A 17,836-nucleotide genomic window follows, 5' to 3' on the forward strand; every position below is an offset into this window, starting at 1 on the left:
CATTTTAAATCTATAATGTTTTTCTTATACTATCTAAATTGTATTGAGAAAAAAAGATGCTGCTGTTTGTTCCAAAAGCTTTATACCCTGTATATATCGTATATATATATGACACAATGTGACATAGCTCTGTTTACACAATGCTGTACCCCCCCCCCAACTGTATATACGTTCCCCATTTTCAACTGTTTTTATTTTATTTTTGATGCTTGCTTTGGCAATGTAAATGTATGTTTTCTCATGCTTCTATGAATTGAAAATTGAATTGTGTGTGCGTGTGTGTGTGTATATGCACGCTCGCACATGCGTGTGTGCGTGTGTGTGTGTGTGTGTGTGTGTGTGTGTGTGTGTGTGTGTGTGTGTGTGTGTGTGTGTGTGCGCGCGTGTGTGCGTGCGTGCGTGCGTGCGTGTCTCGGTGTCTGTGTGTGTGGTGACCTACCAGTACAGTGTAGATGTGCAGACATCTATAGACCGGTGAGAAGTCCACCAGATCCTGAGCTGTGAGAACCTGTTAGGAGACAGATGACAGACTCATGAAGAGGACATTCCCATCAGAGATCTCCACCTAGCGCTATGTCTGGTGACATCTAACTGCATTGCACAACCAATGCAGAGCCTTTAGGGTGGTATTTCATATTGGGATGATAGCAGGATTGGTTTTCAACACACTGGTCATTTATCATTCCATCGTCACTTTGCCTAGAGCGTACGGTACGCTCAACTCTCATGTAGGTCCTCAGCTCCTGCACGAAAATGTTTTACATCTTAGGCGCTGGTTTCTATGAGGGCCCGGTGGGTAGAGTTCTCAAATTCTGCCCGAACCCGACAATACCCGAACCCAACCCGACATTTAGGTTAGGGTAGGGCCTAAAAAGTATGCTAACTAGTCGGGCCGGGTAGGGCCTCGGGCCGACCCAGTTAGGGCCGGGCCTTAATTTTCAGGCCCGTTGAGAACTCTACCGGTGGGTGCAAGATAAGATACGAAAGATAAGATAAGGTTGGTAAATGCCGTTTTTCTCCATTGTTTTGGCAACTACATCAACTTTTAAATGTCACCAGACATCTCGGTAGGCAGGGTTCTCCAATCTTCTGTTTATGTGAGGCTAGTTCCGAGTATATGTGCAAAACAGTAGGCATCCCATGCACACGCACGCACACACGCGTGATTCAAAACAGCGGCGCAGTTCGGCCAGTGGAGACGCCCCTCTCGTTCCGCTTGCCTCTGATTGGCCTAATCTGAGATCCCAGAGGTAATTTCTTCCGCCCGACACGTTATAAGTTATCTTGCGTAATAAGTATGACAGTAGTTCGGGTTTTAATGTTAAAGTAAAGGCGATTTCGAATAAAGCTTTAAGGAAATGCTGAGTATGAACGTTAATTCACATTTTATGGTTTCCTTAATTGTTTCCTACAGCCCATGTTTTACAAATGTATTACATTTTTGGCTGTTGTAAATAAACAGTTATGTCTGCATTTTCTAAGTTATGTCTGCATTTTCTAGTAGTGAACAAAACAAGACAGTATATTTTTATCTTTTCAAAGTGTGTTGTGAGCCGTTTTCATTAATTCTAATTTCTCTTTTGTACCATGCCAACCCATTAAAAAAACACCCAGCACATAAGATAAATAAAATGAGAGGCCTTTCACAGTACAAGTGTCAGTCAAGTTTATTTTGAGCACAGCACAAAAGTGTCAAGTGCAGGCTTTAACAGTTTTTATGCGTGTGTGTTGTTAAGAGGGGCGTCTCTATAGAGTATAGGGGCGTCTCCACTGGCCGAACTGCGCCGCTGTTTTGAATCACGCCGCACACACACACCCCAACGCTCACAGCAGGGGTTTGCTAATGGACGGATGGATGGATGAAAGCTGGGCTAATGGATGGATGGGAGTGCAGGTGCAGTCAGACAGACATTCCCACATCACATGCTTGCCGTCTCTCATTAGGTCATGACGGTAACAAGGCGGCACAAAAACACACGTTTCTTTCTCTTCCGCTCACGTCCTCACACACACTGGCACGAATCCCAATGCATGCACGCACACACACACACACACACACACACACGACACACACACACACACACACGACACACACACACGCACACACACACACACACACACTCAATTTACAATGTAGGCATTTAGCAGCTGTCCAGAACGACTAACAAGTGCAAAGTTACTTGTTTCGCTCCTCACCTCTTCATCCCCCTCCTCTTCCTCTCCAGCATCGTCCATCATCAGTCCGTTGTGTGTGTGTGTGCGTCCGTTGAGGGAGTAAACGGGTTTGGTGTAGTGACCCATGCCGGCCTGTTTGGCAACCGCTGTGTTAAAGGTCCTGTGCTGCTGAGCCTGGCGGTGATAGGAATACAAGAGTTTTCTTTTTAAATTTTTGTTTTCAATTTCAGTTTAGTTTTGATTTGTTTTCTAAGTGGGTTTGTTGGTTTAGTGTTGTTTATATTTGTTGAAGAGGCCTAGTTCCAATTGATTTTTCGTGTTAGTTTTAGTATTTTATTGGAATATGGGGTAGTCAGGTGCAAGATTCAACAAAGTCAGGACAATAGCAAAAATAGCAAATCTACAAGTTCACAAAGTGTGAACTTGTAACTTGAACATGGGTGGCAAACAGGAACTGGAAGTTAGATTAAATGTATTGCAATCAATGAGAGCCAGCTGGACCAGCTTATGAACAAACACTATTTCTGAATGATTGCGACATATCACATTTTGTTTTATGATGAATGGTTTTTCGATGCGCACACTAACTGCGCCAAGTATCGTTTCTGACTTTTTACTATCGATGGTGTAGCAATGATGGACAGTCTGCCGATTACAACACATACTTTGGCACAGTCAGAAACGTACACTGTGCTCTTTTAGAAACCTCAATAAAATGATACAGGGTGCACACTGAAAAGAAACACAGCAGAAAACAATGTGTCATGCAGGCACGTACACAAATAGACATCAAAGGGGGATTGAGCCCCCCTGCCCTTTTACCCGTCTGTAAAAAGTGCCCTCTCCAGACCATGAATTGCAGTTTTTACTATGGTGAAAGAAATGCAAATGCTCCCTTTCCATGCCATACCTGAAGGCAGAATTCAATATAATTAATTGCCTTCTCCAACCTCTCCTGAACTTGAATGCAGCATCTAATGTTGAAAGAATTGCCCTCTCTGTGTAGAAATCCATGCTGTATGACACATTGCCTTTTTTATGCTTAGTTTAGTGTGGTATCAAGTACTCAAAATAGCTGACCTCCAAGCGTATAACCCGTTGCAGCGTGACGCGTTGTGAGCTTGGAGGTCTGTTATTTTCAATATTTTCACCAAAAGGCCCTTTTAAAAATGTCAGCCCCTGCCTCTCTAACATTCTCTGCACGTCCCTGGTGTTATGGTTGTGACATAATTCATGGAATGAAATGTTGTAACTGGAGTGTGTAGCAACCTGTCTCATGGCAGTCTCTCCCACTTTGTCAGAGTGTTTCCTGATGCTCTCCAGGAAGTCCTTCAGGTCTGACATGGACACCTCCTTGATCTCCTCTCTGAGTTTGGGAAGGTTCTCCGCCATGATCTGACAGAACCTGTACTTACTGACCCTGTACGGACAAGAGACGCCAGAAACATCAATACATTCGCACTGGAAACACAACGGAGAATGAACAATATTCTAGCCATTGTTTTAGATGAGTCTTGACATTTTACAGAACTGTATAATATCATAAAACTAACTGTCAACGACTCTAGACATCTGCTACGGAACCCTGTAATTGTAAAAAAACGTACCTGGGGATGTAGACATTCTCCAGCTGTTCCATGGTTTTCAATGCAGCATAATACCTAAACAGACAGAACAAAACAATGTGTGTAAATGTGAAGAAATCACCTAACAGTGTAAAGACAAACAGAGAAATGGAAAGACAACATGCTAAACATCATGGATTCTCATCCAAACTACAGATTTGTTACATTGTTGGTAGAACTACCGGTAACCACCACTGTGCCAAAAATAGCCAAACTGCTATTTTCACGAATGTTCGCCCCAGAACAGGGATGCTAGAGTTCATTTGGTTAAATTATACTGAGCTTTTTTTCTGGCATTCTGAGGCGTGTTTACCAGGCATTTCTAGTCTCATTGATCATATGTATTGTAAAACAGTAGATTTCTTGAATTCATCAGGATCAATAGAACAAGAAATCTTGTGAAATAAAATGTTGTCAACCAATCATCAAGGACGATGATACACGAAAGAAGAAGAAGTGGAAAGTGGAATCTGAATCTGGTACACTACATCTTTTGTGTACCAGAAAAAATCAGTGGCTAAATGATCGATGGAGACTGGATGGAGATTTAGTTAGGAACCGAATGGACACTTACAAGTCTGTGACTCTCTGAGAGAGTACAAATAGTTCCATTAGTACGCTCTTAAGAGTTATGAGGTCCGTGGCCCAACGCTGGGGCAAATGGGATGGGAGTCCTTAAAACTAAAGAACTTTGAGAAACGCCGCAATACATATTGCAGCCACTGATATTATTGATATCACGCCATGGATATGATGAATTCAATCCATCATTGGGCTCTGGTCGTGGCATTATCATATCAAGTTAGCATCAAGTCACACAGGGTTCAGCCAGGGGTCAACGTGCTGGGCTCCCATCATTAGACTGATGGGCAGGCTGTGGAGGGATCTAATTGGTTGGTAAATGAGTGTAAAATGTGTTGGATACACATGAACAGAAGACGGCTTCATAAAAATCTACCGGGCCAAACGTTTGTCAATGTGCATAGCTCCCCGGCCGGGGGTCACAAAGGCCTAGCAAAAACTAGCAGGTGGCATGACTTCAAACAGAATGTTGATCTGAGCAACGGCCCATACGTGCGCTGTATGCTAAGTGCGTGTGTGCGCTACATGTGAACTGTTCCCCATTCCCAGTAACCGTGTTTAGAACATGTCATTAGTGCTTAGTGGAGACGCCATGCACACGCACACACACACCTTCAACCACCCACACACCCACACGCACACTCGCACACACGCGCACACACGCGCACACACACACACACACACACACACACACACACACACACACACACACACAGGGTGGCTAGCAAGGAAGGGCTAATTGCCTTCATTTGGCTGTGGGCCGTGACAGGGCTACAGTGAGGGGGCCTTGCTGTGAACAAGGGCACACTGAGGGTCAATTGTCCTTCCAGTGAATGGCCCCTTCCTTTATGGAGGCCCCGGCAGACGGTAATGAACAAGGAAGGGTCATTATTTTCCGTTCCCGAGTGAACTTGGCTCCCTCCTTTTTTACAGATCTACGTGTAAATACGACCCGCTGTGCCGGCCAAAGTTCACGGGGTAAAAGTGAGGTTTGACTGAACCCCAGAATGATGGCGGCGGTTGAGTTAAAGTACAGTGGCGACCACTGATTTCGCCCTGCCTCTTTTGGTAGTCTAAAGCCTCTATCATGGTCCAAGCCAAGGTGACTCACCGCGGTGTAGTTTTCTAGCTATCACCTAGGCTTTGTTATACATTTTAGGTGATAGCTAGAAAACTACACCGCGGTGAGGTGACAGCTCTTCACCTTGGACTATGATAGAAGCTTAAAGCCCCTATCAGAGTCCAGGGTGAAGAGCTATTCACCGCAAATTTTAGGTGTAAAGCTATCCACCTAAAGTGAGAAAACAAGTGGAGGCCATCATAGTCAGTCACGGTGAAGTCCCATCACTGTGACTGACAGGTCTAGATCGACCAATCAGTGAACGGGGTGATGGGTCGATCTGTCTGATAGTAAAAACAGAGAGATGTGTCGGGACTCGTGGTGGATAGCTCTTCACCGCGAGTAATGACGTAATGTTGTAGTTTTATGACTACACCGCGGTGGATAGCTTATCACCGCGGTGCCTACTATGATAGGGGCTTAACACTATTAAACTGGACGATTTCACCTTTTAAGCCCTATTTTATACTTAGGCTATTCAATAGCAGTAATAGCAACAGCAGCTCTACAAGTTCAGAGGGTGTTGTTCCTAAAGTGGTCAATGCAACGACCACATAACTGAAACATCCTGGTTTCAATTATTGGCTCGTGACGTCTCTCCATCTCTCCTGTCACTGTTCACGGTCCTGGCTAATCAAAATGTAGCAAGCATGTGAAACACAGTCTAGTGTCAAACAATGACATGCAAACATATAGAACTAGCAACACACCGAGTCGGTTATCAGACTGATAAAACAGATTTAAAAAAGTAAATATATTTGTAGTATATATATGGCACTCGACTAAAAGTCGAGTGCCATGGTTTGATCCATAATTACCATTTATGTCATGATGGGTGGAATTAAACAACGCACCAATCTCTGAAATTGATGCCCTACCCATTCCCAAGGGATAATACAATTACAATTTAATTATAAGTGCCATGAATCCTAGTCAACCAACGAGGAAAGTGGTTGAGTAGAGTAATCAAAGTGCATAAAACAAGTCTGTGCTACAAAGTAGCTAGGAGAGCAAGAGGAATACGTCAAACCTAGCATCTAAATAACAAACTGTACCACATCTAAATGACACTTAACACCTCTGAACATGTAAACAACATACATCTGCCAAGAGACAAAGGTAATGGGGAGTGCTAAGGGGGTGCAGTGTAGTTTGAAGGGGTGAGTTTTCAAACTGCGGCACAAGATTAATTTGCAGGTAGAACTTTTACGTATACCCTGCCTGTTCCATAGGTACTAAATTTAGTTTGACTCTGTTCCACAGATAAATATTGTGAAAATAGCCCCTATTCGCAAAAGACCGTCTATTTTCATAATATCTGCCTCTTTCTTACGCAATATTAGAAAAATGTGCCAATGTTTTGGCAAATGTTTATAGTATGTTGATTACTTTAGATGCTGTAATTTTTATTGTCTAATTTTAATTTTTTGCTTCTTTAGAAGTATTAACTCATTGCATGCCAGGCCCGATAGTCCCGAGATTATTTCAATGTCTTTCCCCGCCAGGCCTGATAATCCCGAGAAAAAAAAAAAAAGAAAAAAAAATATTTTTGGACCCCAAAAACTTTAGTAGGCATGATAGCAATCGCGAAATTGCATGTTTAACCCCCATAGCAACCCCATCTTTCAAACATGGCAGCCATCTTTGTTTACATTTTAGGAAAACATAATGGCTGCTATCTCATGAATGCCTGAACGGATTTCCATTCGGATTATTTTGTTTGAAAGCTGTGAGCAATGTGCAGACACGTGGTGCATTATCTAGGCATGGGTGTGCATGATCCGTGCACTATGAATTACATGGAAGTCTATGGAGACAGAGGCAGGGGAGAGTACGAAGGTATTGTTAAATGGCGGGGAATGTGTTAAAAAGGTCCTTACATTGTCACTTTAGAAATGTGCAGATACCCTGTATACTGTACACTGTATGTTTCTTGTTTCCTGTTGCACATGAAGCAAATCATCTGGGGACAACGCAAAATCATTTGGGGACCCCTCTGGGGGATAGGTGAGTTGTTCAGGGACACTTGTCTTGGACACATATACATGGGTGGGTTGGGAGGCTATACCCGGTTACTTTCCGTTTCAAATATTTGCACAAATGTTCATGATAATAAATAAATAAAATGCTTGTATATCTGCTATTTTTGAAGGGTGCATCTCTCCATTCCGACATGTCTCCTTTCCGACATGTCTCCATTCCGACACTAACCCTATCTCTTACCCTAACCCTAACCTTGACCTCTATGGAAGTGTTGCCACTCCGACAATGAGAAGTCACTGTCGGAGTGGCGACATGTCGGAATGGTGAGCGCCCCCCATTTTGGGTCTAAAAGGGTTTACAGGAACATACCGTTTGGTCTCCAGCTGCTCCTTTAGTTTACTGTACATTTCCAGAACTGCAATGACAACAGGAAGAAGCTCATCATTACCAACAAATCAACAAACATCTTGTAATCTTGTATGAAGCTATGAATTGTTTTTTTAAGCTCACACTTTTCAGTTGAGCTTAAAGTGTGTGAGAAAGGGCGTGAGTGCGTGAAAAAGTTCGTAAAATGAAAACATCCCCCCGTCCCCAATCTTTTATTTGACTTTTAGGTTTCCAATACAACTGGGGACATCAAAATGTAAGGAAAGGTTCCACTCCAGACACATGGTGAAACACATTAAAATGTAATATTCGGGCCGACCGGCTGCGTTGTCTCCAGTTCCAATTCCCAAATTGGGGATGGAACTGGACGTCTGGAACTGGAACGTGGAATTGCTAGTGCTAAATGCTTTCGCTTTGTCTCTCTTCACCGTTACGAAAGTGAACTTGAAACAAAACGACAGCTCCATTTGAACTGTCCAATGGGTTTACATGTCACAGAGTTGAGGTGGTGGTCCTATGGCAATGGTGTGTGTGTGCGCGTGTACGTGGTTGTGCGCATGTGTGTGTATGCGCGTACGTGGTTGTGTGTGTGTGTGTGTGTGTGTGTGTGTGTGTGTGTGCGCGCGCGCATCGTACCAGGAATACAGAGCTGAAGCTTCTCCACAGTTGTGACCATGTTCCTCTGTTGGACCCGACAGCGAATCACCTCCTCTGTCTGAGCTGTCACCTGTCGCATGGAAGAGGTGAGAGACAGTGTCAGAATGAGACAGAGACAGAATGAGACAGAGACAGGGTCAGAGTGAAAGAGAGAGAGAGACAGGGTTAGAAAAAGAGAGGGAATCAGGGTCAGAATGAGAGAGAGAGGAGGCCAGAGAAAGAGACAGGGTCAAAGTGAGAGAGAGAGGAGGCCAAAGAAAGAGACAGGGTCAAAGTGAGAGAGAGAGAGCGAGAGAGAGAGAGAGAGAGAGAGAGAGAGAGAGAGACAGGGTTAGAATGAAAGAAAGAGACCGTCGGGGAGAGAGAGACAGTTGTCAGAATGAAAGAGAGAGAGAGACAGTCCGAGAGAGAGAGACATGGTCAGACAGAGAGACGGTCAGAGAGACAGACAGGGTCAGATGGGAGAGGAACAGGGTCAGATGGAGAGAGGGAGGGGTTTAGATGGGGAGAGACCAACACCATTAACTGTCAAGGTTAAAGAACGGTCAAGTCTAAATGTGAACCGCTTCTTCAACCCCGATGAGCACGCACAGACTGACAGCAGCACAAAAACTATATGCTGTGTGTGTGTGTGTGTGTGTGTGTGTGTGTGTGTGTGTGTGTGTGTGTGTGTGTGTGTGTGTGTGTGTGTGTGTGTGTGTGTGAGTGTGTGTGTGTGTGTGTGTGTGTGTGTGTGTATGTGTGTGTGTGTGTGTGTGTGTGATGGGAGTTGCTCACCTCCCTCCCAGCCTCCTGCAGTCTTCTGTTAGTGTCTGTCACTTGGCCCTTTGCGGGGAAAAAAAACAACAACAAATACCATCAGTTAATGATGAATTTTTTGAACAATTAGCTTAGTGACGTGTCCTGGAAAAATCACACCTGTGTGAAATGAGTGGTGCAGGCTGCTCAACAGCACCACTGGGTGGCTACAGCTGGTGTTGCCGTACTCATACGACAGACATACAGACATACGGACAGATATACACACTCGGTGTGTACCTGTTAAAAAAAAAACCTGTTATGTGCTATTACAACTTCAACAAAAATATGAATAGTCGTCTTCCATATTTATTATTACTGGAGCCAGAGTGTGCAAGTACTGCGTTCGGCTGCCTAGGTAGGTAGCCATGTGTGATTAAGCCCGTAGCCAATGAGGGACCAGCATTCCTGGTGATGCCATTCCTGGTATGGCCTACCACCTAGTTATATTCTTTAATGGCTGGGTAAATGTAGCAAGATATTTCAAGAAGTATGTCTGTGCCTGGAGAACTGCATAAGGTTAGGGTAAACCCTAATAATCTTGTAATTTATTTATTAAAATAAATGTACAAACAATAGACAAATGGTGATTATCATTAGTTGCAGCCTTGGTATCAGTTTTGATTTGACCACTGAGCTCATTTTCCCACTTGGTCCCACTTGGTCCCGGATTCCAGAACAACATACATTCTCATACATTCTTCACAATCAGAATTAGAATCAACTCTATTGTCACAGGTTGTTTTTCAGGTGTTAAAACAGGGGGTTAATTTAACCGTGAGGGCCCGATTTTGGCGATGCATGGCACAAGGTGCAGAGCGGAGGGCAAGGCGCAATGTGCGTTGTGGTGACATTTCCACAGCTATTTTACTACAGAAGTTTGGTGATGCATTATTTAAGCGCAAACACAAGCACTCGTGCAGGGGTTCGAATTGGGCACCCCCACCCTGACAAGCACTTGGAATTGTAGGTATTACATTTAATGTGACTCGGTTCCACAGATAAATATTGTGAAAATAGCCGATCTACATGCTCACAACGCAACGCGAGACGACGTGAGCATGTAGATTGTCTATTTTCACAATGTTCGCCTCTTGGCTCTTGCTTACTTAATATTTGACAGTTTGGCCTGTTTGGTATTAAAACGGTCTTGAAAGTCCTTAAATTTGCACTTTATAAATATGCAGATACCCTGTATAATGTATACACTTATACTGTGTGTTGGTTTGTTTACCATTGAGTGAGAAACAGAAATGACATTAAGCTAATCATCTGGGGACCCCACAAAATAATTTGGGGACCCCACTTGGGGTCCCGACCCCAAGTTTGAGAACCACTGCACCGGTCGCTTATCTCCCGATTAGGGAGTCTTACTGGTGTTAATGCTCTAGTCTTGGGTGTATTTAGGGTGTTGCATTAATGAAACCAATTCATTTTTTCTATTCCCATTCCGCTTAAGAGAAGCAGCGTTTGAACTAGGTCGCACTTGGTATTTAGAGAACACATTGGAGGAGAAGCAAACAAATGTTCTGCTGTGGAAAAGTCACACATCTGTGATCATCTTAACATGCAATCACTTGCTAATTCTCAGTTAAGTTCTTCTTCATTTAAACCACTCTCCCTCCTGAACTGTTTCTCTAGAGGAACAATACCATCCATTTCCCCGTATCGTCTCTGTTGGGTGGAAAAATGTCCAAAAGTGTTACTTTTCAGGATTCAAATTCAAAAGTATCAGATCTACAAGCTCAAAAGCGCGTCGCTTCATGTCGTGTTATGAGTTTGCGGATCTGCTACTTTTGATCCTTTCGTGCAACACTGTAATATGATCAAGTATAGGGCATTCATTTACTGAAAAAACAAACTCAAAAAGTAAGAATATGGAGATAAGAGGTTTTGACCGGAGAGCAAGGACATCTTCTTGACTTAAATCATCCATCATCTATCACCACTCTATCTATGTGCCTGGTCCCTCCCTCACCCTACTCCCCCCTCCCTTCATCCCTGGTTCTCTGCTCCTCCCCTTTCTCTCTCTCTCTCTCTCGCTGCAACTGCTCAGCCTTGTAATCAGCTCATTGTCCATGAAGGGGCAGGGACAAAGGCGGGTAAATTCAGATTAACCAGGCAGCGGGGACTTGAACCCGCGGTCGGCACGCTGGGCCTTTCATGAGCCCTAATGGCTTATGACAGGCCCTTTCTCACAGATTCAGTGACAAACTTCTCGATTCTGGATGGGGATTTTTGAACTCTCGGCTCTTGTCAAACGGTTGAGAGCCATGACCCAATTGACCACTGGGCCTTCCGATGACAGCCTTTCAATGGGAGTCCTCTCCACAGGAACAGGGGGCGACAACAGGACAATCAGTGTCTCTCCTCCGACGCCATACCAAGAAGATTATTACGCATTACACAGACTGTTTAGAGTTAGTTTTAATCATTAGGATAATGCCTCCACACAGAACAATTTTAAAACCACTTGAACCCTAGCGTCGCTGTTCTGGGGGTGAACATTAGCGGATCTACAAGCTCAAAACACACATTGCAATGGTGGTAAATAGATTTACATAAAGAGAGAGAGAGAGAGAGAGAGAGAGAGAGAGAGAGAGAGAGAGAGAGAGAGAGAGAGAGAGAGAGAGATTTTATTATTAAATCCTTAATGATGAAGTACCGTAATGTACTGTTCGCACCTAAGATGATAAATGAAGCAGTACTTTTATGATTGCATGAGAGGTGTCTACATGAGGCTATGTTTTTGGTGATCCTAAAATATGCTTTTTTGAGACAAACAGTCTCAAAAAGGCTAGTGTGGCACTAGCCTCGCTGTGTGTGGGCTGTCACACAATCCTAATGTATTTCAAGTCTATAAGCGTGTTGTTTGTACAAAGGATTATTGTATCGTATTGTATCTGCTAGTATTTTATGTAAATTGTTTTAGCCATTCTTTTTTTCTTTTCTTTTTTTACTGTATTATGAATACCTCTGTTGTTTTATCCTCGATTGTTTAACTCTCAAATGTCTTGAGATGTGGTTTCAAGCAATTAAATCAAATCAAATATATTTGGTTGCAATTACATTGTTATTACGATTTTTTAAATGCATTTTAAAATACATGTCCCTTTTATTATTCAGGCATGTTTTGTTATGTTTTAATGACTACGGAGAAAATCCAAGGTAAGGTACATGTCTCTCTTCTCTCTTCTATCAAAATAAAGCAAAGACTACAAATACATGAACCAAGTATAAATCATACATAACTCTAACCTCTTAGTAAACCTAATGTCTAATTCCAACCCTGAACCCAAGCTAAATCCTTTCCTAAAAGTCTAAATCTAAAAAAAACATGAAAACAATAATTTCTCTCGTCATGCAGGAAGCGATATTAGAACTTTTTATCGATGCTCTTTTGCTCTTATCCATGATTTTGTTCTTTTGTTTTAGTCTTTTGCTGTGAAAGAGTGGCATCACGATCCTTCTAGCTTTTTGGGTTTTAAGCGGGAGGTGTCAGAAAAGCTACCACAGGGATAACTGGATTGGTCCTAAGAGAGAAAATAAATGTTTGTCCAACAAATTTTGTTTGTTCAATGATAGAAAACCCATGTTCTAAATTTGAGAAACATAGAAAACACTTGAATATCATCTAATAAAATGTATATGTTTTAGAGTAAAGATTGTATTATTCAATAAAATAAAATACACTGTACATTCAGCTTCTGTGTGAGTGTGTGTCCCTCTATTAAGTACTAACCCAGCATTCACAGTATCACAAATGTTCATGTTTTGCAATTGTTGGGTTTATGTCTTCCTTATGTCAGTTCTGATGCTCTGTAAAATCATTATCAACTTCAGTTTATTGTCAACTCACAAGTTTACACCAGGCATAAAAGCTTCCCACAAACTAGCTTATTTTAATTGAATAAAAGCTTCCCACAAACTAGCTTATTTTAATTGAATAAAAACACAAAAGTGAAGTACCAGACTTAAAGGTTATTTAAAGTGCAATGACACTTTGGTAGACATTTCCTGTGCAGTTACCTTACTATACTGTCACTCCAAATATTGGTGAGATATCCTCAATAGTTACTCCGTTGATTAGAGATTGATATTCCAAAAACAGTCTCCTCATTTAAATACATTGCATGGTGAAACAGCTTTCAAAGTCACCCCAATTTTAGCACAAATGCAAACAAAGAAAGATTCTGCCAATACATAACATCACAAAACCCAGTACAGCTTCATGCTGGTTTTACTATTTGAATTAGGAAGAAGACCCCGACTAGATCCGTAGATCCAGACCAGAAGCTGCAAAAAACACGCCCGTAGTGTTTAGGGGGCGTTACCTACTGTACGCTAGTGACAAACAAACTGCCACGCGCAATCGCACATCCAATTTAAGAGTGTGTCCTCATACAGCACACCTGGGTAAGAGAAGATTCAGATTTTTTTTTTACACTTCAGGACGGGAAGCCCTTTTGGGGTTCTTGTTGCCAGGTACAGTATATAGCAGCATAATGTTTTTGTAATCTTTGAATAAATAGTTTTTCATAAAACTATGGTCATGATTAACAGAACATTAAGAGAAAAACAAGCAAAGGTAATGTAAAACAAATATTAGGGACTTTTAAGACAATGTTTCTTTCTGCATGAGGCCCAAAGTATTGCTCGAATTCTACTATACTTGCCCTCACAAGTACAGTAAATACATGTGCACACACGCGTGTGTGCGCACACACACGCACACGCACACGCACACACACACACACACACACACACACACACACACACACACACACAGCTGCCAGCCGCTTTATCTACACACACACAGCAGGAGGCTGGCAGTGCCAGTGGCTGGATGGGTGGTTGGTTGAAAGCTGGGCTAATGGATGGATGGGAGTGCAGGTGCAGTCAGAGAGAGAGAGAGACGGATTCCCACATCACATGCTTGCCGTCTCTCATTAGGTCATGATGGTAACAAGGCGGCCATTTTGGCCCTTCAGTAAAACTCTCATTACCTCCTGGAGGACAATGGCTGGGGCCACTGACCTGAATGGCCCCTTGGTTATTAATCTGAACGAACACTGCCATTCGATAATTGGGGCACTGTGTGGTTGGGTTATCAATTTGAATAATATGCTGTCCTTTAGTAATTAGACAGCTGTGTGGCTACAGCGTGAACATGGCTGAGAACATGGCTTTTCTTTTGCCTTGCCAACTGAATTCTCAAAGGGATTGTTTTCGTGTTGTTGTTGCCAGGTACATACGAGGCAAAAACAAATACTCAACATCACCTTTTAGCTGACCAATAAACAGCCTGTTAGCATTTCTGGTTGACACTGGTTGCTGGTTACTATCATCGTCTGGCATGCAGCCATGGGGACCAACTACCTTCATGAAGAAATTTGTTTTTTTTTTTGTTTGCTAAATAAAGTGCTTAACCCAAACATCTCGCATGGAGATTTTAGGGTTTAACCTGGAGATTCTCCACAGATCATTGGTATGTCAAGCTGAAACATCAACAACAGTTAACTACTCACGCAGAGCTCATTTATTTTAAAAAGACATATTACCTGGGCACTTCAAAAATGACTACCCAAATAAAAATGATGGCGCACTCGTTTATTTTACTGTGGCTGTGAAATTAGGCTACTTCTTAACCGAATTAGGAAGGTGAACAGAATTCTTTTCAATAAACATTTCTCTGCTCAAAAGATGTTCAAAGCTTGAAAAAATGGTAAATGGTAAATGGTGCATTTATATAGCGCTTTTATCCAAAGCGCTTTACAATGTGCATTACATTCACCCATTCACACACTCACACACACATTCATACACCGGTGGCGGTGGAAACCATGCAAGGCACCAACCAGCTCACCGGAGGCAACTTGGGGTTCAGTGTCTTGCCCAAGGACACTTCGACATGTAGACAGGAGAAGCTGGGATTTGAACCGCTGACCCATGGAGCATTGGCCAACCCACTCTACCTCCTGAGCTACAGCCGCCCCGATGAAAAATGCTATGCTAGCAATTGACTCCTATGGCGACTCCTCCATCTTGCGATACATAAGATAACATCAAGATTGTCGTCAATTTATCAATTTTTACGTTTTCAGATGGGGTCCATGGCCAAAATACATATCAATTTGGGGGTCCTTAGCTTGAAAATGTTTTAGAACCACTGTTCGAGACCTCATATCTATTCTGTGCTCTCTCTCTCACCATCAGTTTCTCTGCGTCGGCGCGAACTTTGAGCAGTTCTGTGATGGCGTCCACGAAGCCCTGGTGGTGGAAGTTGCACATCTTCTCGATCTCGCGGTCGTGGTTCCGTATCCTGGCGTCCAGCTTCTCCATGAAGCGCTTGTGGGCGTTGGGCTGGTCATCGTACACAGACCTGAGACATGGAGAGAGAGAGGGGAAGAGAGACAATGTTTACTTGGAGAAAGAGAGAGAGAGAGAGAGAGAGAGAGAGAGAGAGAGAGAGAGAGAGAGAGAAATAATGGGAGTCAGGGGAACCTATGGTGAGACACAAAGATTGAACAAAAACTAGGGATGGGACGATAAGCGATATTATCATTTATCGCGATAAATACACTCAGGATAATCGTATTGTGAAGATTAAATGTATCGCGATAATATTGTAATATAATCGTGATATGAAATTTTCATATTGTCCCATCCCGAAAAACATATGTGAAAAGAATACAAGCACAAGTATAAGTACATGCGGCATGTACGGTGTAATATGTATGTATGTATGTATGTATGCATGTCCACTCAAAAGTAGATCAATCACAGCTCATGCCTGATGCCTCTATGTGCATGCAACCGAACCACCACTAGTCTTCCAGGAGTGCCAGATGAAGTCGAAGTGAAAGAAGCATATGAAAATTGGGCTGAAGATTTTTCTTTTTTTTTTTACACCATATGTTGTTGTTATTGATGAAATATATGGCATGAAAATATCTGTATTTCCATTTGGCTAATTGAGGAGTAGACTAATCAAAACACTGCAACATGCACACAAGCAGCCAGCCAGTATCAGTGCGGCTATTTGCCACTGCACACCATATTGTGATTTGTGAGGCTTCATTCACAAAATGCACACATAGGAACTTAGGAAGGAAATGAATATTATTGATAGTTCAAGTCAAGATTGGACAGTGGAGGGCACACATCATTATTATTATTTATTAGTTATTATTCATTATTATTAATCATTTATAGCAACTTTATTACACTCTGGCAATGGCAGACCCAAGTAGCCAGTTGTTAACATAGTACTGTTAAGAACCCTGGTATGAAGAACTGATGCTCATCCAACAACCAAATAGTGCACACAGCATGCACGCACACACACCTGGCTTACTGTAGATTCTGCAGGCCCAGATGGCTGTGTGTGTGTGTGTGTGTGTGTGTGTGTGTGTGTGTGTGTGTGTGTGTGTGTGTGTGTGTGTGTGTGTGTGTGTGTGTGTGTGTGTGTGCGTGCGCACGCACACACACGATGTACATGCATGCCATGCACTATGTATCTTCTATTCTAAATTAAATAAAGAGTAAAAAAGAATACACGTACAGTATATGAGATTGAGAACTAGACCATAACCTGAAAATGTAATAACTAATCAAATGAAAAACACACCACACTGATAACTGAGAAGTAACCTGGTTTCTGGCACATAACTTAGTAGCACAGTTACTGGGGATGTTTTGTGCGATTGTACAGTACAGGATATCTTATAATCAATGTTCTTTGAGGCAATCTAACATATAATTTTCCGAATGTCTGAGTGAGTGTCTGTCTGTCTGTCTGAAACAGCGTTTCTCCTCAGTGGCTGGAGCAATTGATCTGAAATCGCATCACCATTAGCATATGAACACACCTGACATAACTGTGAAGCCCGTTTGTCACTTTCACAAATCATATGCTGTATATTAGCATTTTTATGGTGTATCTATATCTATTCTGCATCTAGCATGAGCCATATCTATTCTGCATCTAGCATGAGGCAACATGTTTAACCAGCTCTGTGTGTGTGTGTGTGTGTGTGTGTGTGTGTGTGTGTGTGTGTGTGTGTGTGTGTGTGTGGGGGGGGGGGGGGGGGGGGGGGGGGTTGTCTGGCCCTGTCACAGAATGATGTTGTCCAGAAATCATGCAGATCGGTACACAGTATCTCTATAGCCATTAAACGAAACGGGTATTTCTTACATTGATGCTCCTACATATTATCATGCAAACACCAGTTAAAGTTACTTTCCATCCCTCATATACTGTGTGCACAGTGCACATCCCATAACCCACACACTGCACATCATTTCGGAGCTCATATCTTTGAACGGGTAAGGGCTAGTTAGGAGAAAACATTAAGTTGAGTTCCTCAGTGGGAGCTGAGGTTGCAATCCATATCTTTGATTAGAGAATTAAAAAAATATTTTTAACAATGCTAGAGCAAGCAAATCCCGCTAGTCAACCGCTAGTCAACCGCCAATGGTTGATGAATGGCATTTTACATGAAGCTTA

The 17,836-nt window shown here is 42.6% G+C and overlaps 1 protein-coding gene across 4 annotated transcripts in view; it reads right to left on the reverse strand.

The window, feature by feature from the left end:
• exoc6 (exocyst complex component 6) overlaps positions 1-17,836 on the reverse strand; it is a gene marked incomplete at its 5' end in the record, with an annotated part of 127,739 nt that overhangs the window by 57,518 nt on the left and 52,385 nt on the right. For all 4 annotated transcript variants that reach the window (XR_013963011.1, XM_080748096.1, XM_080748094.1 and 1 more), the window contains 8 exons: positions 440-508; positions 2,197-2,349; positions 3,445-3,595; positions 3,783-3,836; positions 7,855-7,900; positions 8,509-8,599; positions 9,307-9,354; positions 15,538-15,709. Coding sequence is in view for 3 of the 4 variants with exons in the window: in XM_080748094.1 (XP_080604220.1) it covers positions 440-508; positions 2,197-2,349; positions 3,445-3,595; positions 3,783-3,836; positions 7,855-7,900; positions 8,509-8,599; positions 9,307-9,354; positions 15,538-15,709 (784 nt within the window). The remainder of the gene's footprint in view (positions 1-439; positions 509-2,196; positions 2,350-3,444; positions 3,596-3,782; positions 3,837-7,854; positions 7,901-8,508; positions 8,600-9,306; positions 9,355-15,537; positions 15,710-17,836) is intronic.

This window comes from Nannobrachium achirus (genome assembly GCF_963921795.1).
Source record: "Nannobrachium achirus genome assembly, chromosome: 18".
Classification (NCBI taxonomy): domain Eukaryota; kingdom Metazoa; phylum Chordata; class Actinopteri; order Myctophiformes; family Myctophidae; genus Nannobrachium; species Nannobrachium achirus.